At 43.2% G+C, this 26,896-nt stretch overlaps 1 protein-coding gene and 1 long non-coding RNA gene across 11 annotated transcripts in view; one reads left to right on the forward strand and one right to left on the reverse strand.

Moving 5' to 3' along the window:
• Positions 1-1,606: 1,606 nt before the first annotated feature.
• Positions 1,607-3,909, reverse strand: Gadd45a (growth arrest and DNA-damage-inducible, alpha). Its single transcript, NM_024127.2, is given in 4 exon segments — positions 1,607-2,285; positions 3,183-3,420; positions 3,525-3,626; positions 3,716-3,909. Coding segments are annotated over 4 exon segments (498 nt in total). The 5' UTR covers positions 3,760-3,909; the 3' UTR covers positions 1,607-2,171.
• Positions 3,301-26,896, forward strand: part of LOC100912188 (uncharacterized) — a 47,975-nt gene continuing 24,379 nt past the window's right edge. For 7 of the 10 annotated variants that reach the window (XR_010066174.1, XR_005503617.2, XR_001837605.3 and 4 more), the window contains exon 1: positions 3,301-3,439. This is a non-coding gene — a long non-coding RNA (uncharacterized LOC100912188). The remainder of the gene's footprint in view (positions 3,440-26,896) is intronic. The other 3 variants (XR_010066175.1, XR_005503616.2, XR_001837607.3) reach the window with 1 other exon arrangement.

Genomic DNA, 26,896 nt, shown 5'->3' on the forward strand with positions numbered 1-26,896 from the left:
ACTGCAGGATCTCATACAGGCTCTCTCACTAAAGCTGCAGCCTTGGATTTATGATGATTTCTACTTATTCCACTTATTTAACCAATACTGACTCATCACCTAATGTATGCAGACATCTACGACCCGGTATTAGCTCATCCTTCCAGATGACGAGATGACAAAGCTATAAAAGGCAACGCTGTGGGCTGGGTAGTGTGTTCTTCACTTTTACACCTGAGTGAATCAGGGCAGAGAGGCCTGATGGAGGGAGGCATGGCTGCCACCCATGCTCTTTCCAGCAAACAGCTGCTTTTCTCCACTTGCTTTTCTCCACTTGCTTTTCTCCTACTTGGTTTGACTTATTTCATGAACTGCAACAGTTGTAGAAACAGATCGGACGAGCCTCTAGCGGGAAGGCTAAAGGTCTTGCCTGAAAGGCATGGCTCTCAAATCTCCTGCTAATATAAAAAGTAAATGTTGTTACTCCAGTTGTTTGGGATTACACCTTGGCTTAAAGCAAAAGAAGACTAAATAAGGCCTAGAAATCCACATTCCTAAGAGTAGAAACAAAAGAAGGCCATACAAGATGCGCAGAAGCTTAAGGGTATGTTTTCTTCTGCCCTCCCTGCTGGTCACAAGAAGGCTGACAAACACAGGGGCCCAAGGAGCTCCAGAGAGAGGGTGGGGGTGGGGAGGGGGGAGCTGCAAACAGTGGAGACTACAGCTCTGCAGGCCTTTTTCTCCAGCATGTCCCTTTGGGTTCCCTGGCTCTGCCTACATGGGCCTGCTACTGACCAGACAGTACAAAGGCTTCTTCTACTGAAGTCTTTTTTTCCTTATTCTCTGACACTTCTTCCCTAATATATCCAGACCCCTTGCAGCAGTCGTGGAAATGCTCGGCTGAAGCTATAGTGCCCTGGGAAGAGGCTAAGAACATGAGAAACCTGCCCTTTGTCATGGTTCTACAAAACATTCTCACTACCTTACACTGGGAACTACAGCTATTCACCCTATTAACTACCCCTTACCTCCCATGTTATCTACCTACAACACTGACCATGTCACTTCCTTCTGCAGACTGTGGCAAGTTCACAGAAGGAAGCTCGAATACATAATGGTGATGTAAGAACTCCTGTCAGCATCTGAGTCGAACCCCCACCTTTCCAACCCTCTCTCTCACTTATCTCCCTACACCAGAGGCACGCAGCGTCACCCTTGCAGGTCTCTCTGCGGGCTCTGATCTTTCATGCCTGCACCATTGCACAAACTTTTGTAGCTGTTAGCAATACCCTTTCCCTGTCTCTACCTAGAGAAACTAAGCTCATTTCTTAAGCCTCCAATAAGATGATTTTTTTCCCCTCAGTAAAAGCTTCACTTATCTTCAAGCAGCTTTGGTAACCCTCCTCTCTGCTTCTATGTTTTGCATGCAATTAATTATAGCATTTTAATAATTCATTGTAATTCAGACTTTGCAAGGTGACTCTTTCTCCATATTCCCTTTGCCCTTACCCAAACCCTCTACCATCACCCATCTTTCTGCCTGGTGGCTTTAAAGCAAAGTTTCAATACAAAGTCTGATAAGAGTCCATGTTGGAAAACACATACCACACATTGAGAAACGACACAGTTATTCCATACCAGTTTATTTTAGATAATGTGCTTCAAAAACGTTTTATCATAAATAACCTTTCACATCATAAAATAACTTAGTACGATTTATAATAAAACTTCTGAGAATTTAACATCTCATCAAAATACATTAAACTGTGGCTTGAAAATATGATTAACCCTTTTCACTTTTCTTTTATTTGAGGGCATGAAGACCAAAAAAAATACCCAAAATATTGCTACACATTTAAAGTTTCAACAAAGCAATATTTGGTTTACTTTACTGTAACCCGGCCATCCTAAATTAATAGTTTTCTTTCTTGCACAGTTCTTTGTAGTTTTTTTGTCCCTTTTGACTTGGATTTCTGTTTCCACACAGCTTCCTCCTTCAGTCTCACCTCTCTCTCCTTCTGCAAAGTCATCTCCTAGCCCTCCTGTAGTTGAACTCAGCCCCTTGACATCAGTTTCTGTAATCCTTGCATCAGCGTGGGGAGTGACTGCTTGAGTAACTACAAAGGTATTTCAAAACTTCAGTGCAATTTGGTTCAGTTATTTCCATTCAGATGCCATCACCGTTCGGGGAATCACCGTTCGGGGAGATTAATCACTGGCACCCACTGATCCATGTAGCGACTTTCCCGGCAAAAACAAATAAGTTGACTTAAGGCAGGATCCTTCCATTGTGATGAATGTGGGTTCTGAGAACAGATTTAGAAAAATTACTTCCCCATAATATGATCAGCGTATGCTACTAGCTGTACTACTTTTGAAAGGGCCAAACCCCAAACATTCTGCCAAACAGCGTTTGGCCAAGTCTAAACACCTGTAATGCACACTGAGCCACACAGTTTTGCATATTAACTACCCCACTCTTCATGAAGTTATCATTCTCAAGACTGCCCTTCCAAGCACGTACCCTGGTGGAGTCATAAGTAAAATACTTCTGAAAAACATTCTCAGGCTGTGTGCACCGTGAGAGCTGCAGGGAGGGCAGCTGAACTCTTTTATCTTTCCTGACAATGAATAGCACTTTTCACTGGCAGCACAAATAATCAGGCTACCACTTCCCTACACAAGTCAAAAGAGTACAAAAACAAAAAACCAGAAGACCGAGACAGCAGCACATTTCTTTCTGAAAACACTATCCACCCACCACACATTTTTAAGCGGTGGGGAGGAGGGTGGAGAGGGCTCGTTTAAACAAACTCAAGAGCAGCAAAGAAAAGAATTCCACTCCGTACACTTCACAGAGTATCTATATCCAGGGAGTTAATAAGGTCTGTCTCCTACACGACTTCTATCTTTAGCTTTGACAGCAAATGAAGAATGAAGCTGACTTCTTAACGAAGGGTGAACCGGGAACTTAATGTGGCTTTATCTAATCTGTTCTGCTCAAAGAATTAGTCACACGAGCTAGTGCAGAGGTAGGCAGGGGTAGCTGGGTAGCCTGCTGACTCACTGATATCATCCGCCGCTGGAGGCCACCCATGAGCTTAGACACGCTCCTCACAGTATCAGAACCCCCGCGAGATCAGCGTCCAGCTCGGACAAGGTCCACCCCAGCAGATTCTGAGCTGCAGCCCCTGGTCTCTTACCGTCACCAGCACACAGTGTAAGTCCGGGGTCTGCGCAGCGCCCCCGCTCTCAGCGGGGCTCTTGTCGTTCTCCAGTAGCAACAGCTCTGCCAGCCGACCCGGGTTGCTGACCCGCAGGATGTTGATGTCGTTCTCGCAACAGAAAGCACGAATGAGGGTGAAATGGATCTGCAGAGCCACGTCCCGGTCGTCATCTTCATCCGCAGCCAGCAGGCACAGGACCACGTTGTCCGGGTCTCTACAGACAGTGGGCAACGGTGAGTGTACAAGCTCCGGGGAGCGCGGGGTAGAAGCGGGTGGGTAAGCGGGAGGCGGGGGGCGCGGGTGGCCGGGGCCACTTACACGTTGAGCAGCTTGGCTGCCTCGTACACGCCGACAGTTATGGTGCGCTGACTCCGAGCCTTGCTGAGCACTTCCTCCAGGGCATCGCCCACCGTGTCCATCCTGCAGATCGCAGGGCGAGAGCGGGTCAGTAGGGTTCCGGGCCGCGAAGCCGTAGGGGTGGCGGCCACCGAGTCCGCAGGCACACTTACCTTTCGATCTTCTGCTCTGCGGCCGAGAATTCCTCCAAAGTCATATTGCAAGTGCGAGTCCCTCACGCGGCGCGCGGGCTGCTCCTGGCCCCCACAGTGCCCGGCGCCGGCTCTGCGCTGGCTCCCACCCTCGCGTCTCTGCTCTCGCCGGCTTCTTGCTTAGCCTCGCTGGGGAACACTGCACAGCTGCCTCGGGGCCACTGGAGGACAAAGGGTCCGATCCGGAGATATGGGGCTAGCCCTCAGCCAACCACGGCTAGCCTCATTTACATGCAGCCAGGTCATTGGGTCATGCAAATTAGCAGACTTTGACACTCTGACGCTAGCTCCACCAAGCTAGGCAGAGTTGAGCGGAAGGGGGCGGAGCTATGCGGGAGGGAGCCCCTGGCACGAAGGTGGTGCAGAAAGCCGGTTGGTGGGGTCCGGAGCCAGCTCTAGACAGTTTGTGAAGCCATCTGGTGCAGAGGGCTTTTGGAGTGGTTCAAGTGTCCTCAGCTCTGACTGAAACAGCCTGCCAATTGTTTCTCTGGTTGTGGACATCTTTTGATTGTCGTTTCGTGTTCTTTTGTGTTAAGGGACTGCTTTTTAAAATTTATTTCCAGGGGTTAATGCACTCTAGTCTAGTTGTTATTAGTAAGCATATTTTTAAGTGTTCAGACGTACCAGGCAAAGCTTGCTTCAGAGTGTTTATATGCAAGTTACAGGTTAAGCTGCTTATTCCCAGTAGTATTCTTTTGGTGCCCTGATGGCTGGTTTGATTTGGTTTTGGTTGGTTGTGAGAATTTGAAACTCCAGGGAGGAAAAAAAAAGCACATTTGTGTGTAGTGATGGCACAGTACCGAGTTGGAATCTTTTCCACAAAAAGCTGGTGAAATTTCTGCCCCACTCCTTGTAAGCTGGTGATCACATGTCTAACGAGCCAAGCTCACCGTTCTTAAAACCTTTCCTGAAGAAGGCTCCTTCTAATCAAGTAAGAGCTAAGAGACAAATTCTGTGATATTCAGAGTAACCACAGTCTAAATTCGAGATGCTCATGATGCCCCCTAGACTTCCCATCACAGAGTATGACACTGCCTTCTGTTGCCTATGATCTCACTCTGAATCATGAAGCTGTAACTATAGTTCATTTTAGCCATGTGCTAAAATTTCACCTTTGAGACATAGCAACTTGTAGGTAGAAGGCAAACCTTTATAACTGTAAGCAGGAGTTACAAATTAAAAACAATTTTTAATGTAAACTTTTACTGCATAGTTCAAAACCCCCTTTTTTTGTGAGCTTATTCAATAAATACGAAAACATTGCCTGAACCTACTAGTCACCAAGAGTGGTGAAATGGTGAAATGGTGAAATGGTTTGCATTCCTAACAGTGCTTATATTGAGGTCACTGGGCAGTTAGAGAGGTAAATTTTGCAGAAGTACATGTGACTTTTGCATCCTTAAGTGTTTATTCTTGTGGACAAAATATTTTCCAATTCTCTTAATCTTAATGGAAAATTGATAGGTTGATTTTTCTAGTTCACTTATTGGAGACAACTTTCCTTTTAATCCCTAAGTGCTATGTCCCCAAGAGACAATATCTGAGTAAAGGAACAAGCGTCAGCATGCTTGTGTACCTCATACTTATGCCTTAAATCTTTACATGAGCTATGCTTGTTAAGGAATTCCTCAGGGCAGGGGAGATGACTCAGTGATTAAGCACACTGGCTGTCCTTCCTTAGGTCCTGAGTTCAATTCCCAGCAACTACAATGTGACTCACAACCATCTATAATGGCATCGAATGCCCCCTTCTGGCATGCAAGCATACATGCAGTTAGAGCACTCAGAGAGAGAGAGAGAGAGAGAGAGAGAGAGAGAGAGAGAGAGAGAGAGAGAGAGAGAGAGAGAGAGAATGAATATGAATATTTATTCCCCAACATTGGGATTGGGCCTGGGATTCTTCCTCAATGGCAGAGCAGTTGCCTAGCATGTTCCAGGCTCAGGCCCAGGATTTGATCTGCTGCAAAACAGCAACAGGGACGAAATTTCAATATTTCGTTAGGCTTCGATTGTGGGTATTTAGAATTATCACTAAAACAAGCCTCTGGACATTGTGTAATGGACCATCTAGATTAGGTTAGCTAAGATGGGAAGACCCACTATGATGGATAAAACCATTCCATGGGCTTGGAGTCTTCACTGCATGTGAAAAGGCAAACTAGCTAAGCATGGGCATTTTGGTTCATTCCTGACTGAGGACGCCATGTGACCAGCCACTTCCAGCTCTGACTGTCAAGCCTTCCCATGATGGAGTACCGAGGAATAAACCCTTCCTTTCTTAAGTTGCTTCCACCAGGTATTTTGTTCCAGGAGCAAGACAGGTAACTGTCACTTAAACATTTTCAGCTTCATAAAACCAACATTACACAAACTGATCCAAGTCATCATTTGAAGACTAATAAACTGTGTTCCCTAGAACTCTGGGATTCTACCCATTAGACATTTCTTAGAAGTTCTCTGGAAGGATGCAAGCTGACAAAGATTTAGAGGATCATGTGACAGCAAAGACTATGACTTCATCAGCTTGGTGTCCTCAACAAGTCCTACATTCAGTAGTACAGTGGGTGTCATGAGTTGAAAATAATCTGAGAATTAATCAGCACCTCGTGATCCTACAGTCCTATGCATGAATTCTCAGAAAACTCACCTTTGACATCACTTCAAAAAAAAAAAAAAATACAAGCCCTAAACAATTTCTTGTCCTTTCTCTACAAAAACCTCGTGATCTAATTGGTATATCCATTGTATTAGTCAAGGTTCCTTAGACTAGTGGAACATATACAATGAATACACACACACACACACACACACACACACACACACACACACACACGCACACACATATGAAGGGGATTTAGTTGACTTACATGCAGTCTACAGTCCAACTAATCCAACAATGGCTGGCTATGAACAAAGTCCAAGAATCTAGAAGTTGTTCAGCCCATGAGGCCAGATGTCTCAGCTGGTCTTCTGTATGTGCTGAAATCCCAATGAAGTAGGCTCTAATGGCAGTGAAGGAATAGACTTGCAAGCAAGGCTAGAGCGAGCAGGCAATGAGCAAACACTTCCTTTTTCCATGTATAAGCTTCCAACACAAGGTGTGGCCCAGATTGAAGGTATATCTTCCCCACCTTGTCTTGTCACCTCAAGATCCAGATTAAAGGAGCGTGTCTTCCTGCCTTAAGATCTGGATTAGAAGTGGATCTTCCTATTTCAAATTAAGCAAAGAATTTCTTCACTTGAGTGCTATGTTTTTGAATTTTAGATAATTCCAGATGTAGTGTAGTTGACAACCAAGAATCGCCATCATACATATGTTTCAACTGGATTTTAGGACAAAATGGTATTCACTGTCATCAGCTAGCTAAGCTGAAAGCCCCTGAATGGAAGCTGTGGGATAGTAGAGCCATGCACTGTTTATGCCAATTCAGATGAAACATGCTACTACTGTGCCCCACTTAAGGCAACTATTTGAAGTTTAAAACGTGTATAACATAGTAAAAGTATAGTATTTATCCCTCAAAAAGTATACTTCATGCTATGCACAGCCTTATAAAAAAGGGCATTTTATTCAAGTCTTGAAAGAGTCTTCTGGTATTCAGAAAAGATTCATGTCATACGTCCTGACTCAGACAAGCTTGTGTCATACTGCCTCATTGCTGAGTCTAGCTGGAACGTTTCATCAGTGATTGACTGTCCTCTGTGGTGTTATGGTTGGAAGTAGGAACTGCATTCAGCTTCCCTGCTTGATTACAGTTGTATATTAGAGACCTGGATTATACTGATAGATGTTTATATGCTGCATAACAGCTCCAATATGGAAAGTTATTCTTTTAGATAGGGTTTCTTTTGTTTTGATTAAAAAAAAAAAACATGGCAATGAGGGAAGGAAAGGTTTATTTGGTTATTATGTATCCTGAATCAGTTCATTGGGGAAAGCCAAGACAGAAACCTGGAGGCAGGAGCCTGGAGAGAGGAGCCCAGAGGGAGGAGCCTGTAGGCAGGACTCTGGAGGGAAGAGCCTAGAGGGAGGAGCCTAGAGGCAGGAAATGATGCAGAGCTCTGTGTGTGTACTGCTTACTGCCTTTCTTCCCCTGCTTTGCTTAAACAGCTCCCTTAGGGAACCTGTGACCAGCTCAGGGATGGCATCTCTTACAATGGGTAGGACCCTCCCAAATAAATCACTAAGAAAATATGCTACCAACTTCCCTGTAGCTCAATCTTATGGAAGCAATTTTTCAACTATGGTTCCATCCTCTCTTCACTCTGGTTTGTGGCAAACTAACATAAAACTAGCCAGCACAGTTACTATTTTGTTTCTAACAGGGTCTCAAGCTCTCAATCCTCCTGCCTCAGCCTCCTGAGTGCTGGAATTACAGGTATGCATCATCATCCCCTCCTACTATTATTTTTAAACTATTCCAAGTAGTTCCAGGTATTGAAGTGTAGAGGACTTGAATGACATTTTAATCATACTTATAAAAACCCTAAATGGTTACATCTAGTAGTCATGGGGAAGTAAGCACTAGAGAATTATTACATTATTTTGCTGTTTTGCATATTCAAGTTTTGTGACATCATCCTTATCATATGTACATTCCTATCACTGGTTCTATAATATGTAATTATAATGTTTCCTTCTTTCAAACAGTAGTCAATGCTACTGAAAGAAAAGGAGCGTGTTATCTCAGTGTGAGTCAACTCACAGCCTACTGCCTAGAACTGAAATCCCAAGTTATAAAACCATAAGGCTTCAACTTCTTGTTGCTCTTGTTGATCTGCATAGGATTGATAAGTCCTTTTTTGGTTTTGTTTTTGGGATTTGGGGTATTTTTGTTTTGTTTTACAGCAAACCTGTGAGTTTATATCCATTTTTGTTTCAGAACATATTTGGGCAAGACTTACCATTCCCTAAACATGTGTCTTTCCTTAGGATCAGTATTTCCTGTGAACTTGTAGCTTAGGTATGAAACGTTCTCAACCCTCTCCTCTCCTCCCCATCCCCCTTCCTCTTCCCCTCCTCCACTCAGAAATCAAAGGCTTGGTCTGCAGTTACTAGTGCTTCTTTAGATAGCAGCAGCCATGCTAGCAGCTGGTGCCTAGCTGGCAGAAGTAGGTAACTGGGGATGTGCTTCTGAAGGATACACCTAGTTCCTGGTCCCTTCCTTTCTCTTGCCTCCTTCCTGCCAGGGGTTAAGCATCCTCTGCCTCATGTTCCCATGTGATAGTCTCACAGCTGGCCACAGTCAACAGAGCCTTTAAAACTCTGAGCCACACCAGCTCTTTCTTTCGTTCTTTATGCCAGGTTTATTTTTCTTTACAGCAATGAGAAGTGTGTCTAAGACAGAGTGGAATATAAAAGTTTATTTTCTTGGACCATCACAGTGATGGGAAAAAGTCCAATACGGTCATAATGATCTCTAACAGCTCCTGAGTGTGAGCAAAACTTGTGACTTGCTTTAACTAATAAAATATGACAAGGGGGTTTTACATTCCATGCAAAGAGGAAAGGACTTTGTAAGTGTAATAAAGGTCCCGAAGCAGTTGACTCTGAATGAAAGAAAGGGAAATTCTCCATATAGCCCTGACTCAGACAGATAAGGTCGTGTCAGTGCATGCTCATGTAGGTGTCCATGCGTGTGCTTGCCTGTGTTGTGTTCAGGGGACAACCTTGGGAGCCAGATTAAATGAGTGTCTCCTTGGGCCAGAGTAGACCATGTAGGGGAGAATGGCTGGACTGTTAGCTGCAGTTAAGTCTTTAGAAGAGAACTGGACCTTCTCTAGAGAAAGACTGAATATATTTTTCCATTGCTGGCTTGAAAGAAGCAAACTGCAGGAACAAGGAAATCAACTGTTTTAATGGCCTATGGAAGCTTAGAAACTGATTCTTCCTCACTAAGCTTCTAGATGGGAGTGTAGCCTGACCAATGTTGTAAAAATATAAAAAATAAAATGCTGTCTTTTATCCCCCACTAGGTCCGGCACCGCAGTGCCCCAAAATATCTGCTAGATATCTAAAATCTCAGTCAGCGAAGTGTCTCACCCACTCTCCTCCATCCCATAGCACACTGCCAAAGGCCTCTCTCTGAGCCGTCAGCAATCTCTCTACCTATCTAGTTCCCAAGGCAAGTTTCCATGCCAGAAACACACATCCCAACTCCATGGTGGCCCAGACCAGCCACCACACACTCTCTTAAACTTAAATCACCACATGAAAGAACACACAACACAATATCCTTTGATCCGATTGGTAAGATATAATTGCCCACCTAAACACACAAAGCCCAGTACCATCCATCCCTTAAGAACATTCATAACAACCTGTAAAGGTACAGTGTGGAATTTTAACATCAGCCTCCATGTTGTCCTGTGGCTACTCTCTGTCTCCTCTGTCTTTTGTTCCTGTCTCCTCCTCTTCCTTCTCCCACCCATCCTTCCTTCTCATCCAATGACAGGCCTCGTTCTATCCTGTATCAGCTCTCACCTGTATTTTACAAATTAAGTGGGGAGAAGGTTCGGAGGAAGTCACCTGAGTCCTGAGTACAAACCTGGCAGCCATCCTTGGGGCAGCGGAATTAGCATCAAAATACAGATAACTCCAGGGCAAACCACCACAGACCAACATTGATTTAAGCATGCTGAGGGAGATCAGTGGTTTGTATCTGGACTCCTAGTACTACTACATGCGGTTACTATTAATCTATTAATGAAATGTCTAAGACAGTTTTACACATATACAAAACACATATTGCCGGCTGTCATCCTCCACTTCCCAATCGCTACATCAACACTCCCCTCACAAATCTCTGTCTTACACTCATGCCTATTTACTTTGTTTTGGGACCCACTGAAATTACCCAAGGCTGACAGCGTGACCATGAATTTGGAGGCCAGTGGTCTTAGCAGTGGATAAACTACTAAAGACAGTAATTCCCCATCTCCCAGACTTTATCACTAACAATACTTTTTTTTTCCTTTTTTCGGAGCTGGGGACCGAACCCAGGGCCTTGCACTTGCTAGGCAAGCACTCTACCACTGAGCTAAATCCCCAACCCCATCACTAACAATACTTAAGAGGTAAAAGGTGAAGCCCAGGGAGCCCTCCCGACTCCCTGTTCTTTGACTTATTGTTGATAGAGCTGATCTTATACAGGTCTGATGCAGGTAACTAGAGTAGTTGAGGGTTAATAATTGCAGTACTTGTATTGAGGTTAGAGAATAGTGTTTCCTCTATCTGGTTCTTACTTACTTCCTGCATTTTCCTTTGCAATATTCCTGAGCCTTAGAAGAAGGAGATGGTGTTTCTGTCTTGCTTAGGGCTGAGCCCATAACCACTGATTATTTTCTGTATCTTGAGCAGCTATGAGTGTCTGTACTCACCACTGTTCTTTGTATGAAGAGGCTTCCCTCACTGAATGGGAGTAACTCTTGTCTATGGCTATAAGCATGGATATTTAATAGGTAGTTCACTGCTTTGTAGATTTGGTTAAGCATCAGAAACAAGTCCCCTGCCTACCTGAACCTATGAATTCCCCAGGTCTGAGCTGTTAGCCAGACTTAGAGAATAGGTCCTCCTCCCCAACCTCCCCAACTTCTTTCCCATGGAACAGCTGGGCTCAGACTTCAGATAGTCAGAAGCTCTGAAATAGTAAATAAATGTTGTTTAATTTAAAAATGGGGGGGAGGATGGAGAAATGGTACTGTGGTTAAGAGAGTATGATGCTCTTGCAGAGGACCTAAGTTTGGTACCAGCGCCCATGTCTGATGGCTCACAACTGCCTGTAATTCCTGGCCCACAGGGGTCTGATGCTTCTGGCCTCCTGGGGTCATTGACACTCACATACACATATGCACCCCTACACCCACATAATTTAAAATAAAATATATCTTTTTTTAAAATTCCTAGACTTTTTTACATTTATTTGTTTTACTTTTTGTGTATGTGTGATATGTGTCTGTATTGTGTGTGAGACATGTGTATATGATTTATATTTGTGTGTGTGTATGATATGTGTGTGTATGATGTATGTGCGTATGTGGTGGGGATATGTGTGTGAGAGAGGGGGGATATGTTTGTGCACATACAGGCTCACATGTGGAAATGTCAGAAGACACCTTTCAGGGGTTCTGTCCTTCCACCACATGGGTTCTAGAGATCAAACTCAGATTCTCAGGCTTGATGCAAATGCTCTTATCTAGGTCACTAAACATGGATAATTTTTTACCTCCCATGTAAAACTGTACAGTGTTCCCAGTTCCACCATTTTGGGGTTTAAGAATTACTTACCCTCTGACAACTCTTTTCTGCTATAAAGAACAGTGGTAGTTCGCCATGGTGGCATATGCCTATAATCTCATACTCAGGAGGTAGAAATAGGAGGATTGCCATGGAGGCTATATCAAGAGGGGGATTGTCAGAGGAGACAGTAATGGAGTCATGGTATTGTGGGCAGTTTGGGCCAGCTGCCCTGTGTTACTTCTAGACATTCAAATCACACCAGTCAGTCAGCATGTCAAAATAAGAGGACTAGAGCCTTCAAGGCGCACCTCACCCTAATCCCTACCTCTCAACAAGAGTTTGCCTCAGAAGATTTCATCCCAGGAGTGTTTGGAGAGGCTCTGTTCAACAGGCTGGTTCCCCATGAGGAAGGTGGGTGAGTTGGTGGCTCCTACAGGCTCAGAGGTTTCCCCTCTCAAAGAAACGATCCTCTTCCCACATCAGCTTCATTGCAAAGTTTGCCTTTTCCTCTGGAAAGCTCTGTCCTTGAACCTCTTCTCTATCTGTCCCCATGGTCTTAATGACCTCATGTGGTCTCACGGCCTTACCATTGATACTCTGGTGACTATTGAATGTGCGTGTAGTCTGCTGAGCCTTGGTGCTTACTCATCTTTATCAGCAAGCGTTTCGAACTTCAGATGACAAAAGTTTCCAGCTTCTTGTTCTTCTAAATCTGTCCCTGATGTAGTTGGTGGCATCACTGTTCCTCCCACTGACTCCTTTCTCTCTCAGCCCTCTTCCACTCTATCAGTAAGTACTATTGGCTCTACTTCAAACTGAAGACCAGGCAACCATTTCTTATGATCACTGCTAAGTCCCACTATGATGAATGTATCCACTGGTCTCTACCCTGTTCACTTCCGGAAGTGTAAACATTCTCACACCTCTACACCCTCCAAAGCTCTGATCTGCAAAGGCTCTTTTCTGTCTTTTTTTTTTTCTCTTTTTTCTTTTTTTCGGAGCTGGGGACCAAACCCAGGGCCTTGCACTTGCTAGGCAAGCGCTCTACCACTGAGCTAAATCCCCAACACTTTTCTGTCTTTTAATGTACATCACCACTCATCCTCTGACACATCTACCTTTCTTAAAACCTTCGGCCACCTGACCGTCCTCTACTGGCCATCCCAGTCATCGAGTGAAAGTTCAGTGGTTAGAACAGTGGTTTGCAACCTTCCTAATGCTGCGACTTTTTAAAATATGGTTCCTCATGTTTGATGACCACCATAAAATTAATTTCGTTGTTACTTCATAACTGTAACTTTGCAACTATTATAAATTGCAGTGTACACAGCTAATATACAGGATATCTTATATACAAACCTTATAAAAGGGTTGGTCAGCCCCGCAAAAGGGCTGCAAATTTAGTTTGTTTCACTTATCAATCTCTGAGTGACCAGAATAGTGCCTTACGTACATTAGACCCTTAAACATTTGTTAACTCGGATCTTGTGCTGAAAAGATGTAGGTCTGGGTTTAAGGTTGTGGTAAATAAACTAGAGTTAGGGCTGTAAACCTGGTCTTTTTGTACATAGCAAAGCAGAAGCTGTCTTGAGGGAATGCTACTTTGCTTGTGGTCTTGTTAAAGCATAGAAGGTGTGTGTATTATTGCACACTATTCTTCATACTCCCTCCATGCTGCCCTAATGTTTTGTTGAAGGTCGTTTTTAAAGAGTCATCAACTGGTATGCTTTATAAACGAATGATCAGTGATCTCTATTAACTTACACTGAACTCGAAAACTTAGTAGGTAAAAAGGTGCTTAATTGCCAAGTCCAAGGCTTATTCTTTCAATGTAGCATAAGCAGATTATAATGGTGATGGGTCTTTTGGTTGTTTTTATGCTGGGGAATGAATGTGGACTGCTGTCTATAGACAGGTGAGGGCAGGCACAAGATAAGGTGAGAGCTTGTGATTGGGGAGTGGAAAAGGAAGATGGGCTGAGAATTTTAGAGATGAGTACAGGGAGTACAGAGAGATAGAGGAAGGAAATGAGAAGAGGAGATAAGATAGAACCTATAGGAGAGGAAGAAGAACCAGAACCACACAGTCCTGGGAGCCATAAGTATTGGGGATTTCTTAGATAGAAGATTAAATAATAAGTAGGGTGTGTAGCTTCTTCTAGGTGTGTAGCTTGTGTCTACATCAGTTGAGTTTTGAGTTCATTGTGCAGGCATTCTTTGGGTTGAAAATTTACTGATATAAATCTGACTGATAAATTAGAAGCCTCTAGAGTTTTGATTTTACGGGGTTACAGGGATTTGAGACAGCTAACCACAAGGAGTGGATGACTGGGAATGTGAGCAGAATCCACAGAAAGAGACCACGAGATGGGCGGTCACTGCATGGGGCTAGTCATGGAGGTGGCAAGACCGCTGCGGCCAGGGAATAGCATGGGATGGTGCGTTATTTATCCTTCAGGTGACAACCGAATCTTTGTTATGTTCTACCACTGAATCCCCCTTTTGAAAAGGTTTTTATGGAGATCCTTCTTTTAGATGGGAGAATTTAAAGAGGCTGTACGAATAAGGACAACAAAAAATTTTCAGGAGATTGAAAACAAAAAGAAATGAAGAATAAAGGAAAGTTAGAGCAGTCTTTAGTACAATTTCAATGTTTACCCCTCTAATTTCAGTGCTTTTAAGAAATCAAGGGTTGCCCACAAGATGCCCCAACATATAACAAAGACACGTGCTCCACTATGTTCATAGCAGCCTTATTTATAATATCCAGAAGCTGGAAAGAACCCAGATGCCCTTCAACAGAGGAATGGATACAGAAAATGTGGTACATCTACATAATGGAATATTACACAGCTATCAAAAACAATGACTTTATGAAATTCATAGGCAAAAGGAGGGAACTGGAAAATATCATCCTGTGTGAGGTAACCCAATCACAGAAAAACACACATGGTATGCACTCATTGATAAGTGGCTATTAGCCCAAATGCTTGAATTACCCTAGATGCACAGAACACATGAAACTCAAGATGGATGACCAAAATGTGAATGCTTCACTCCTTCTCTAAAAGGGGAACAAGAATACCCTTGGCAGGGAATAGGGAGGCAAAGATTAAAACAGAGGCAGAAGGAACACCCATTCAGAGCCTGCCCCACATGTGGCCCATATATATACAGCCACCCAATTAGACAAGATGGATGAAGCAAAGAAGTGCAGGCCAACAGAAACTGGATGTAGATCTCTCCTGAGAGACACAGCCAGAATACAGCAAATACAGAGGCGAATGCCAGCAGCAAACCACTGAACTGAGAATAGGACCCCCTGTTGAAGGAATCAGAGAAAGGACTGGAAGAGCTTGAAGTGGCTCGAGACCCCATATGTACAACAATGCCAAGCAACCAGAGCTTCCAGGGACTAAGCCACTACCTGAAGACTATACATGGACTGACCCTGGACTCTGACCTCATAGGTAGCAATGAATATCCTAGTAAGAGCACCAGTGGAAGGGGAAGCCCTGGGTCCTGCTAAGACTGAACCCCCAGTGAACATGATTGTTGGGGGTAGGGCGGCAATGGGGGGAGGATGGGGAGGGAAACACCCACATAGAAGGGGAGGGGGAGGGGTTAGGGGGATGTTGGCCCGGAAACCTGGAAAGGGAATAACAATCGAAATGTGTAAATAAGAAATATTCAAGTTAATAAAGATAAAAAAAAAAGAAAAAGAAAAAAGAAAAAGAAATCAAGGGCTGGATAGATGGCTCAGTGGTTAAGAGCACTGACTGCTCTTCCAAGGGTCCTGAGTTCAATTCCCAGCAAACCACATGGTGGCTCACAACCATCTGTAATGGGATCTGATGTTCTCTTCTGGTGTGTCTCAAAACAGCTACAGTGTAGCAACATGAAATAAACAAATCTTTTTAAAAAAAAAATCAATAAACCTTACGCTGTAAGATAGCATTCAAAAACTGTCTATCCTGTGTGAACACTTCCGTGCTTCACAGACTGTATCTGTGGCAGAGTGATGGACTGGGTTTAATAATATTCTCATGACATGTATGATTTTCCCCATGTGTTATGGTTCAGCTCCTTAAGATCCAGGAGTGAGCCCAGGAGTGAGTCAAGGAGTAAGAAGTAGTCTTGATAATACTTCTGACCACTAAGCCCCAATGAGCCATAGATTTCCTATGGATTTTCAGCTAGAGCGTCAAAGGGTGAACAAACTGTCCTCTCTATTGTGGGCAGCCTCTTTACAAATACATGAAAAGCTGCTTGCAGACTTATTTCATTGCTTACATTTTATACCTGGCCTGTACTTAAGGAAGTTTTGAAGTGATGCTTTACAATTAACATTTATGTAGCTACTTTGTATATGTAGCCAACTATGATAAATCTAGTTTGATGTCCTTCCAAGGACCTGCATTAGATAATATGTCCTGTAAGGCAGGTTATTTACTGGCTCCCTCCCTCAGTTTTTTCATTTGATAACTAGTTATGGAACCCTAAAAAACACACAGACAAAGGCAAAGGCAAAATGGGCATCATCCCCACACAGACAGAAGCAGAAGTGTGGCTGTAGTGGCCTAAAGGGAATGGGATGAGGGGGGAGGCATTGGCTTCTACTCAACACCCTCTCACACACATGCATTTAACCCAGCCACAGCCCCTGAGACACACTTTGAGCACAACTGGAAATATGAAAGTTGTTCTCTAAGTCCATTCCAGCTCTAACATTTTGTACTTATTAATTTGTTATTCTATTATTTTCTGCAGTCACTGAGGCATGCCATCCCTTATCACCACTGAGAGAGCAAGAGAGAGAGAGAGAGAGAGAGAGAGAGAGAGAGAGAGAGACTAGAGAGAGACAGAGACAGAGAGACAGACAGAGAGATACAGAGAGACAGAGACAGAGAGACAGAGACAGAGAAAGACAAAGAGACAGAGACAGACAGACAGACAGACAGAGACAAAAGACATGTATACAAACAGAGACAGACAGATTGACTGACTGACAGACACAGTGACAGTGTTTTGGTCTTAAAAATTTAATCTCCAGAGAAATGTGTCTAAGAATTCAAAACACATTTTTTTCGCAGCCTTGATATTGAATGTCAAAATTTCCATCTCACCTCCAGAGTTCAGTTGAAGCTCTCTCTTACAATTTGCTGTATTAACATCAACGTATTGACTGCTTACCAAATGCTGTGGTGTACAGTTTGTCACTGTGTCCTAATAAGCAGGCCACACCTGGGAGCTGCTGGGAACTCAAGCATCAGAGACCATCTACAACAGATGGCGAAACGACCGAGGCCAGGTGGGCTTCCGGTTTAATGACCTTCTGAATTAGGTTCAGTTAATTTGATGTGTCTCTAATTATCCCTAGCAACTGGACCCTCTACTCCGTTTTAGAAGTCTAGGCTTATATATTACATGTAAACTATCAAAACAAGCCCATCTGTGACCCGAAGCTATGCACAGTGGCCCTGAATCCAGCCACAGTTCTCTTTCTCAGAAGCCTTCTCCTTTGAGCTCCAGGCTTCCTGTCCGGTGCTCTGCCGTCATTCTCAGATTTTTTGTCACCTGTGACATCTCTGCCTTTCCGCTTTGCTAGGCTTTTTTATTAATAAAGAAACCTTCTAGACTAATACAATCTACTTATTTGTACAGTATTCAAAACTCAAGAATGTCTACAGCTGTATAGTGGCAGATGCTTATAATTCTAGCACTACAAAGAAAAATTCTTCTAGGGATAAAAATCATACAAATGAAATTTAAGAAACAGCATTAACGGAGACACTATGTATTTGTTTAGTACTTATAGTCCATGGCCCATCGTAAAAAAGCCACGCATTTTTATGATATGCTACCTTCTTTACAGTTTCCATTTTAGCTATATTTGTTCTGATTTTCTTCATCTAAGTAAAGCACATGTCTATTTTCATTTTGTCTAGCATCTAGACTGTCATTGATGGTACCAAAAAATACTAGGCTTCCAAGTCTGCCCACTGTGATGAAAGCTTCCTCTGGATTTCAGTGCAACCACAGCTACAACTGATATGCAAGGTCCTTCTTGGGTGAAGTACGTCCTCACGAAAAGAGATTTGACAATGGAAATGATGTATTTCTGTGAGCTAAAGAGTTGACCTTGATGTGATACACATATTTCTCATCTGTGCCTCTTTATATACCAAACAATGACTTCCTCCAAATTCACGTTAGAATGCCTGTATGTTTTCTTCCATCCTCTGGAGGCTTCCTGTGTTTGTGAACTTTCAAACCATCGACTGCTGCCTCAACATCTGGACCCTCCCACCTTAGGGGACATTAACTAGCTGATTATATCCAGTAACTAACAGAGGCCTGAGTATAGAGGACGCAAGAACCAGGCTGAAGTGGTTCAGGAATGTAGCAGCTGGCTGACAGGCAGCACCTCAGAAGGGGCCATGGCTGGCATGGATAATACTGTTGCTACCAGAATTGGGCTGCAGTACCAGGAACACACTCCCCCCACTTGCAGCACCCCCCACCCCCACCCATCCAACACCCCTTGCCACTGCCCTGTGCTTGTCTGCCGGAGGGCTGGGGGCCATTATCAACTCCCAGCTGTCATTTGATCTCCATCTGGCTGCTGTCATCAGAGACGCCTTTTATCGTTTGCCAGAAGTGTAAAGCCGAAGACGGTTGTGTTTCTCACAGATCTTTGCTTCTGGCCCTTGCTTTTCTACTTTTCACATGATTCTGTCTGAATGTTTCCCATCATTGGCAAAAGAGGACTCAGCAGAACATTTACCCACAAGTCATCGCACCTCTTGCTAAGTGAACCACACTTAATGTGTTAACGAGCATGTGTGTGAGTACAGATGAATGTGGGTCACAGACAGCATATCGATGCTGATCTCCTGCTGTCCTGTTTGAGACAGGATCTCTTGTTTGCAGCTGCCTATGCCCGGTTACCTGGTTCTGTGAATTCTTTACCTACATTTCAGGGTTAGGGTTGCTTGCTACCACATCTGGCTTTACAGGGGTAACTCACAAACTTACACTTGAGCACTTTGCCCCCAGAGCCATTTTCCCAGTCCTAGCAATGAGGCTTTTAAAATAGAAGTTCTAAAGTTGATCTGTCACTTTGCTGACTTCAAATATAGCTTTCGATTTGGTGTGAATTTCTTATATAAGTGTGAGCTCTTTGCTTGTATGATTTCATGCTGTGGCATGTTTCCGAGGTTGTAGATCATGATAACCTAGTCAAACAATGATACAGGTCACCCCACGTTAAAAAAAAATAAGTCCAGTGGGCCATGGACTGGGTCTTCTGATGGTTTAACCATCTGAGGATGGCAGAAGAATGAATTCTGAGATGTTACTTTATGTAATTCATCAACTAAGTGTTCAACTCCCAGCCTAACGATGTACTGCTGTGATCCTCTAGACGCTAGGATTTCAGGTCTCAAGAAGCTCTTTAGGGAATGAGTGATGTCCCAGTCCAGATGCCCTGCTGCAGAGATGCTGAGTGTCATAGACTCCAGTTCTATGTAGCAAATTAATCCTTCAAGAGATAATTATAAAGAACCTTTATGTATGTTCTTAGTAAGCTGTTTATTTAAACATTAAAAGATAACAACTTTCTGTCCATCTCCATGCTATGTAGGCATATAGAAATAATCAGGAAGGCCACATGTTAAAATGTAAGCAGTGCTCTTTTGCAAGTAGGGTCACAAGTTATGCTGGTTTTTTTCTTCCCATTTTCTATTGATGTTTACCCTAATAAGCATATTTTACGCAAGACATTTTGAAGTGAGGCTAGAAGTGTGTTCAGTAATTCAGAGCACTTGTTGATTGTTTAGAGGAACCAGGTTCGATTTGCAGCACCCACAAAGTGTCTCACAACTGTGTGACACCAGTGTCGGGGACCCTGACACTCTCTTCTGATCTCTGTGCACATATGGTGCACAGACAAATCACACATCCATATAAAATTCCAAAGTAATTAATTTTTTATGAAAATGTTTTTGAGGTGAAATTTATCTTCAAGGAAGCACAAGATGCTCGTGTAACCCAATAAACAGATAAGGTCAAATCAAGCTCTGCCCCTAATATATTCCGTTACGAAGATGCTTGGACCACTCCAGAAGACTTCCTGCCTTTCATTTCACACAAACTCTGCATCCCATAAGCAATTTCTGTTCTTATCAGAACAGTTACTTAGGTCATTTTTGTCAAGTCACATATGTGTGTGCAGATACACACACTTTGCTGTTTGGTTGACTATTTTCTGGGGAAAGAACTCAAGTCACCAGGTTTGACTGTCAAATGCCCTTACCTGCAGAGTCATCTTGGTGGCTCTCAAAACAGCTTGTTGAAAGAAGTTTCTATACAGAATTAGATAGCACACACACATACTCACACATACATGTCCATATGCAAACACCTCCACCCACAAGCACCCCAACACAAAAACACATCCACAGCCACACATGCCCATGTACAAATAACCCCATATGCAAACACCTCCACACACAAACACCCCAACAAAAAAACACATACATATAGACATACACATACACACACCTATATACAAACACCCCCATATACAAACACCTCCACACACAAACATCTCAACACAAACACACACACACACACACACACACACACACACACACACACACACACCCCATTTTTCTGCTTTGAGGATTTTATTTGGCCAGTGAGGAAATAGAATAACAATAGAGAGAAAGCTTAAAATAGGGCATTTAAAAACTAAGACATACAGCTCAAAAGACCTCAGGGCAGACTGAACTAATCATAAGCTGCTCTGAAGTCCATTGCCTTATTTCAGTAGAGAAATGGAAGACGATGCAGGCTGTGTTCTAGATCAGGACTAACATCTTTTTCACGGTGTCCTTGTTGTCATTATGTACCATAGAGCCCTAACTCTGTAAATAATTATGAACACTATTCATTAGTCAACAAATGTTTATTCGTTCGACACTTATTTCTTATTGCATCATGAATTTGCTCAACTCTGGATATACAATGGTAAAATGGTAGTTGTGGTCCCTAACTCCATAGAGAGAGCTTGTGGGGAAGGTTCATGCTATTTAATAGCAGGCAGACTAGCATGTGGGAGGGATCACAGAGGAAGGAGATGGGCAAACCTGAAGAAACAGAGCACGAATTGTGCTTTGGGTAATAAGTTAAGAGTAGGTATCAAAAGTGACTGCAGATTGTATGAGCAACGTGGTTAATGGCAGAACCACTGAACTTTATTTTAATCATATAGATTGCGAAGGAAGTCCATGGCTCCAGGATCAACAGTGTTGGAGATCAGACCTCAGTTGTGCACTGGAGAGGCCAAGGTGACGTGACAGTGAGACACAGTAGTGTGAAGTGGAAGGACCTGTCCTTAGCGCCCACCAGCTCTTCTCTTGGGTTTCTGTTCTTCCTCTGCCCCATGCTCTGAGTGTCTGACTCCTCATCGTGCTGAGGTGATGGCTGCTTCATGTGCTTCTGAGATGCATTATTATATTTTATTTCTCAAAGCATTACATGCATGGAGTCTTTATATTTTAAATGGAATGGATGTTAGGAGGACAGAATGGGTCAAAGACCAAGTTTTTAGAATTATAATTTCTTAGAAAAAGGAGCTTCTCAGTCTGCGAGTGTGAAGCCCGCCTTACCAAACTCTCTTGCTCCTGCATGGTCTCCCTTGCCCTTCCCAATACTTTCTTTGTGACATTTGTGCTGATTGGTTATCTTTGTTTGGGATCCTAGCTCTGTGACTTTGAAAAATTTCTTTAACATAACCAAATCTCAGCTTAAGTACCTTTGGTGCACTGCATCAGTGTAGACTCAGCTTAAGTACCTTTGGTGCACTGCATCAGTGTAGACTCAGCTTAAGTACCTTTGGTGCACTGCATCAGTGTAGACTCAGCTTAAGTACCTTTGGTGCATTGCATCAGTGTAGACTCAGCTTAAGTACCTTTGGTGCATTGCATCAGTGTAGACTCAGCTTAAGTACCTTTGGTGCACTGCATCAGTATGGCAGACTTGGTGTCTTACACACTGTTAGTTTCTCACTCCTACCATCACACACCTTTTTGGATCTACTGCTGAGATCTTATACTCAGAAACTCGCTCTAGGACATAGTTAGCCTCCACAGGTAGACTTTATATACTCTCACATGGGTCTCTTTCCCTGTCTGCAGGGATGTGACATCTATGAGAAATGGCCATTAGTTCTACTGAGGGCTAAGTATTTATCCTCATATACAGTAATTATGAAAGGAAATAGTGTGTCTGGATCTGCACAGATCATTCCCACCATGATAAAGGCACTTCAATACATATATTATACATTTGTTTGTTTGATACTTGCAAGAGTCTTCATGTACAGATGATGAGATTCATATTTCTATGAATCAAATAATCTATTCAAATCACTTATATCCATGAGTAATATACATGTTTATACAAATCGCTTAATATTGGTCCAACATTCATTCATTTACTCACACACTGCTACTAGGTACCTACTGTATACAGGGCAGTGCTGTTATGTACCTACTGTATACAGACCAGTGTACCAGGTGCTAGGTCTATGGTGAGGAAAAAGACAGAGTTCCCAAGGAGTTGATGTTGGAAAAAAATTTCAGGATTAATTGTTGAATTTTTAATTGTGCAAGGTTGTAATATGGAACAATGAAAGTTGTTATGAGAGTCAAAGCCAGGGTCCAATCAAGTAACTTGGTTAAGGTTGAGGGAGACTCCTGAGGAAATTACTGAAGCACTGACTAAGAAACCAAACACAATTTGTAGAAAGGGAAAGAGGAAAGTGCCTTGCTATTTCATAGAATGAAGATGGTGTATCTCTGGACCTGACCACGAGGAGTCAGTTTCAGGCTTTAGAAGCTTAATGGGGTCCTGAAGTGGTGACCCCTTAGCAGTAGGGAAGAAAGCCACTCATACTTTGAAGCTAACCACCCAAGTGACTTTTGTGACAGCATAATAAAGATATTAAATATTTCCCTTACAGAAGGTACACAGGCTATTCAGGTGTCCGGCATCATGGGCAGTCTCACTCAGGACAGCTGTCCTACACATCTGTAAGTTCATTTGTTCTTCTAACCCTACAGTGCAGCTCTACATTTCCTTTTTAGACCCAGTAAAATGAAAGTTAAATAACTCATCTAACACTGTACTTGTGACCTCACCCATCCGAGGTGAAAGGTCATGACCATTCTGCCACATTCAGCAGCCCAGTTATTAGCCATCTAAAGAATGCTGCCCTATTGAAGGACAGGTGAAATGTTAAACATGTTGGTTGGGTTGTAGCTTAGTGATAGGGTGTCTGTACAGCACACTCAAGACCCTAGGCACTAGCAGCAACGGAATGTGGAAACATTACATTTATGGTGTGATGGTTGTCCCTGGAAACAGGAAGTGAGCTGTAGAACTATCCACCCCTCTTGCTTTGAAAGATTACTTAATACAAACAGTTATGAATTCTGTGCAGATACCTTGAGAGTTTCAATGAGTCCTAGGTCCTAAAGTTTCTCAGCAAAGAGGTAAAAGGGAAGTCAGAATGGGCAGTTCGCACGAATGAAGTGAAGCATGAAAAACCAAACAGAAGAGCATACACTCGGAGGGTTATGGGAGGAATTTAGCTGTGGGAACCACTTTTAGCCTTCTGGAGGTTTGGTGTTTACACTCTGTGTCAGTGAGCTGATATACCAAAGCACTGGTGTGTTCATGTAATTCTTACTCTGTAGATCAGATGAGACGGGGTTCGTACACCGAAAAGAACGCAGGAAGCTTCCTGAGAATAGTTTGGTAACTGAGAAATCTCATCTGAAGGGTGGAAGGATCAGTTCTATCTCATGGGGAACTCCAGTGACACCCACAGGCTATGTGGAAAGAAACCAATGATAAATAAATAGGTTCCTGACCGGCTTGTGCAAGTTACAGAAACAGAGACCTGGACAACAGCTTCGTCTCTTGCATTTGTGCCTTCTCTAGGATGGGCTCCCCTAATAAAAAATGATAAGATTGTGTTCAATAATTAGAATGAACAGCATTTTGAATCAGTCTAACAGACCAAAGCAAAAATGGTGTACTTCTATCTTGAACTTTATAACCTCCGTCAGCCCTCACCCGTGCCTCTTTCCTGTGAGAACTTTGTACACCTTAAGTATTAACTCTGCAAGCCATCTTTCCGGTCTTTCTTAGCACTACCTTTCTTGGAGATTCCTGGTGCAAAGGCCAAGTTCAAGGCTGGAGCCTCTCTGGCCCATACAATCACAACTACTGCTGAGCTGGCCTGGGTTTCCTCTCTTACCCTCCCATCTCTCTCTGGCAGGACTACCAGAAGAGCTGTTGCAAACTAATCCAGTCAGGTTACATCACTGCTAAGAAGCCTTCTGGGGCTTCTTGTTAGTGATGGGACAGATTCCAGCCTCCTTGCATGATCTGGCCTCCACTGACCTTGCCAATATCATTTCCTGCCTCGTAAAGTACTGCTTAGGTACTTCTTGTTCCAGCGATTCTGAAGCATTTATGGTATCTCTCGGGTCTGCCTTTATGAGTGTGACACCTGTTCAGTTGCACAAAGCTTGGAAGCACTTCCTGTTTGATTTAGCAGCCTGCTGTAACTGTTATGAAACTGTTAATGATGTGTGCCTACAGCTTCAATTTGTGTTGGGCTCAACAATGTAAGTAGCTGGCACTGGAACACAAAACATGTTTCATTCCTCTGTGCTGCTCGCCTTGTCTCTGCCTAGCAAGTCTTTCCCTTAACTCCAGTCAGAGTGCTCTTTCTTTAAAGCCCAGTTAGAGCTCCGCTTCCTAGAGGAGGCATATCTGAAACCACGTGCTTCCACCTCTCGCATCTGTGGCTCCCCCGAGCTGTTTTGCTCCTCTATGTTGTACATACACCCTGTGTGGTGATTGATCTCCCACCTGCCTGTCTCCTTTTGTGAGACACAACTTCTTAGGGACAGGGTTCATGCAAGGTCTAGGCAGTAGAGAGAGTATCATGGTTAAGAACTGTAGAAAATGACTGCCTGGCTGGGTGTGATCCTGGAGAAGCCACCCAACTTCTCCATTTCTTCCTTTCTTTCTTTAGTGGTAGGAACATAATCAAAGACTCTGCCTTGAATGGGTAATTCCTTCCAAATATTCAAAAAAGGCTCAGCGTCCTTTAATCTACGACAATCTACAGCCAACAGACATTTATTCCTTATAAGCCAAATACATTCTGTGTGCCAGACCCTGTGCTGACTTTCTAGGGTGCAAAGTAAAGAAAGTCATGGCTTCTATCCTTGAAGAGTGGCGTTTATCAGGGAGAAGAACATGCAGTTGAGAAACATGGTCCAATGTGATAAACTGCTAAGTGCAGAATATTTTAGAACACAGGGCAGGGCATTCAAATCAGCCTGTGGAGAGGAAACTCAATTGGAGTTGTACAGCATGAGTAAGAGTTAGCTGACCATGGGAAGGGAGATTATGGTAGGGATAGAGATCATATGCAAAAGCACAGATGCATGTTTTTAGATCCGCATGTCCTTCTGTGTGACTGGAACAAGTGGTGTTTGACATGTTCGAGAAAGAGAGTCAGGCAGGAGTGGCAGACAGGTTCCTCTGCTGGCCTGTAGGTGGGGGGTGCCTGAAATGCCTTGACAGGAATAGAAGACTATACTGAGTCAGTAGGAGCTACTCTCGCTTGTCAACTGTAGGGAATTCACTGTAAAGTACTATGCTAGACATCAAGGATACCAAGAGGTAAAGATATGGTTTCTATGCACAAGAAATCTACAATAACTCATTAGGGTTTTATTTCACTTTTTAAAATTTTTATTTATGTACTATGTGTTTATGTGTGTCTGCTATATGTGTATGGGTGCCCATGGAGGCCAGAAGAAGGTGTCAGATCCCCTAGAGTTGGTGTGACTGGTGATAGTCAGATACTCAATGTGGGTGTTGGAAACCAATCTCTTGTCTTCTGCAAGAGCAGCAAGTGTTTTTAACCACTGAGCCATCTGCTATGATCTTGGCGTTATGATGAAAAATAAAGGGGAAAATCTTCATATTTCACTGATCAGATATTCCTTGTTACAGTAAAATGCTGAAATGGGTTCACTATCCTGGAGGTACAAGGTCTAAGAACAACTGTATGCGTTCCTGTAAAGACCCTCTAGGCTGCAACATACGTGTGTATATCTGTGTGGTCTCGCTTCTCCTTACAGAGACACCAGGACTCAATCATACAGCTTTACCTGAAGGACCTAACCTTATCACTCCCCAGTGGACATAACCCTGAATACTATAGTTGGATAAGTGATTAGACTCTCACGTGAGTTTAATCAACCACATCCAATTAAAGCAACAGCCAATTCATGTGGGAAGTCAAAGGAGGCTTTGTGCAAAGGTCATAGGTTGTAAAGGCACACTTTGTAAATGAAAATGGGGAATGGGTTTTAGGGAAGGAAAGTGATTTGAGCAGAGGCTCTGAGCTGGTTGAGGAGAGTCTTGTGATAGAAAACAGAAAGTAGGGTAGTAGGTTGAAAACTGAAAAGCAGGGTATTGTCTTAGGAAATGGATGTTTCTTACCCTAAACCTCAGCGAGTCTATTCCTATAGGGAAATGCCTGTATGTGCCAACTAGTGGACACACGGGAGAACATGTTAACCGTTGTTCACATCATCGTAGAGATAAAAAAGACAATCACTGAAAGAAAAAAAAAACTTTATACACTCATATAAAAAAAGGTTTCTTAAGCCCAGTGGGGGTGGTGCATGCTTTTAATTCCAACACTTGGCAGGCAGATGCAGGCAGATCTGTGTAAGTTTGAGGCGAGCCTGATTTACAGGCAGCCAAGACTACGCAAAGAAACCCTGTCTTAAAAAAACAACA

Source organism: Rattus norvegicus, chromosome 4, assembly GCF_036323735.1.
Source record: "Rattus norvegicus strain BN/NHsdMcwi chromosome 4, GRCr8, whole genome shotgun sequence".
NCBI classification, from domain to species: Eukaryota; Metazoa; Chordata; class Mammalia; order Rodentia; family Muridae; genus Rattus; species Rattus norvegicus.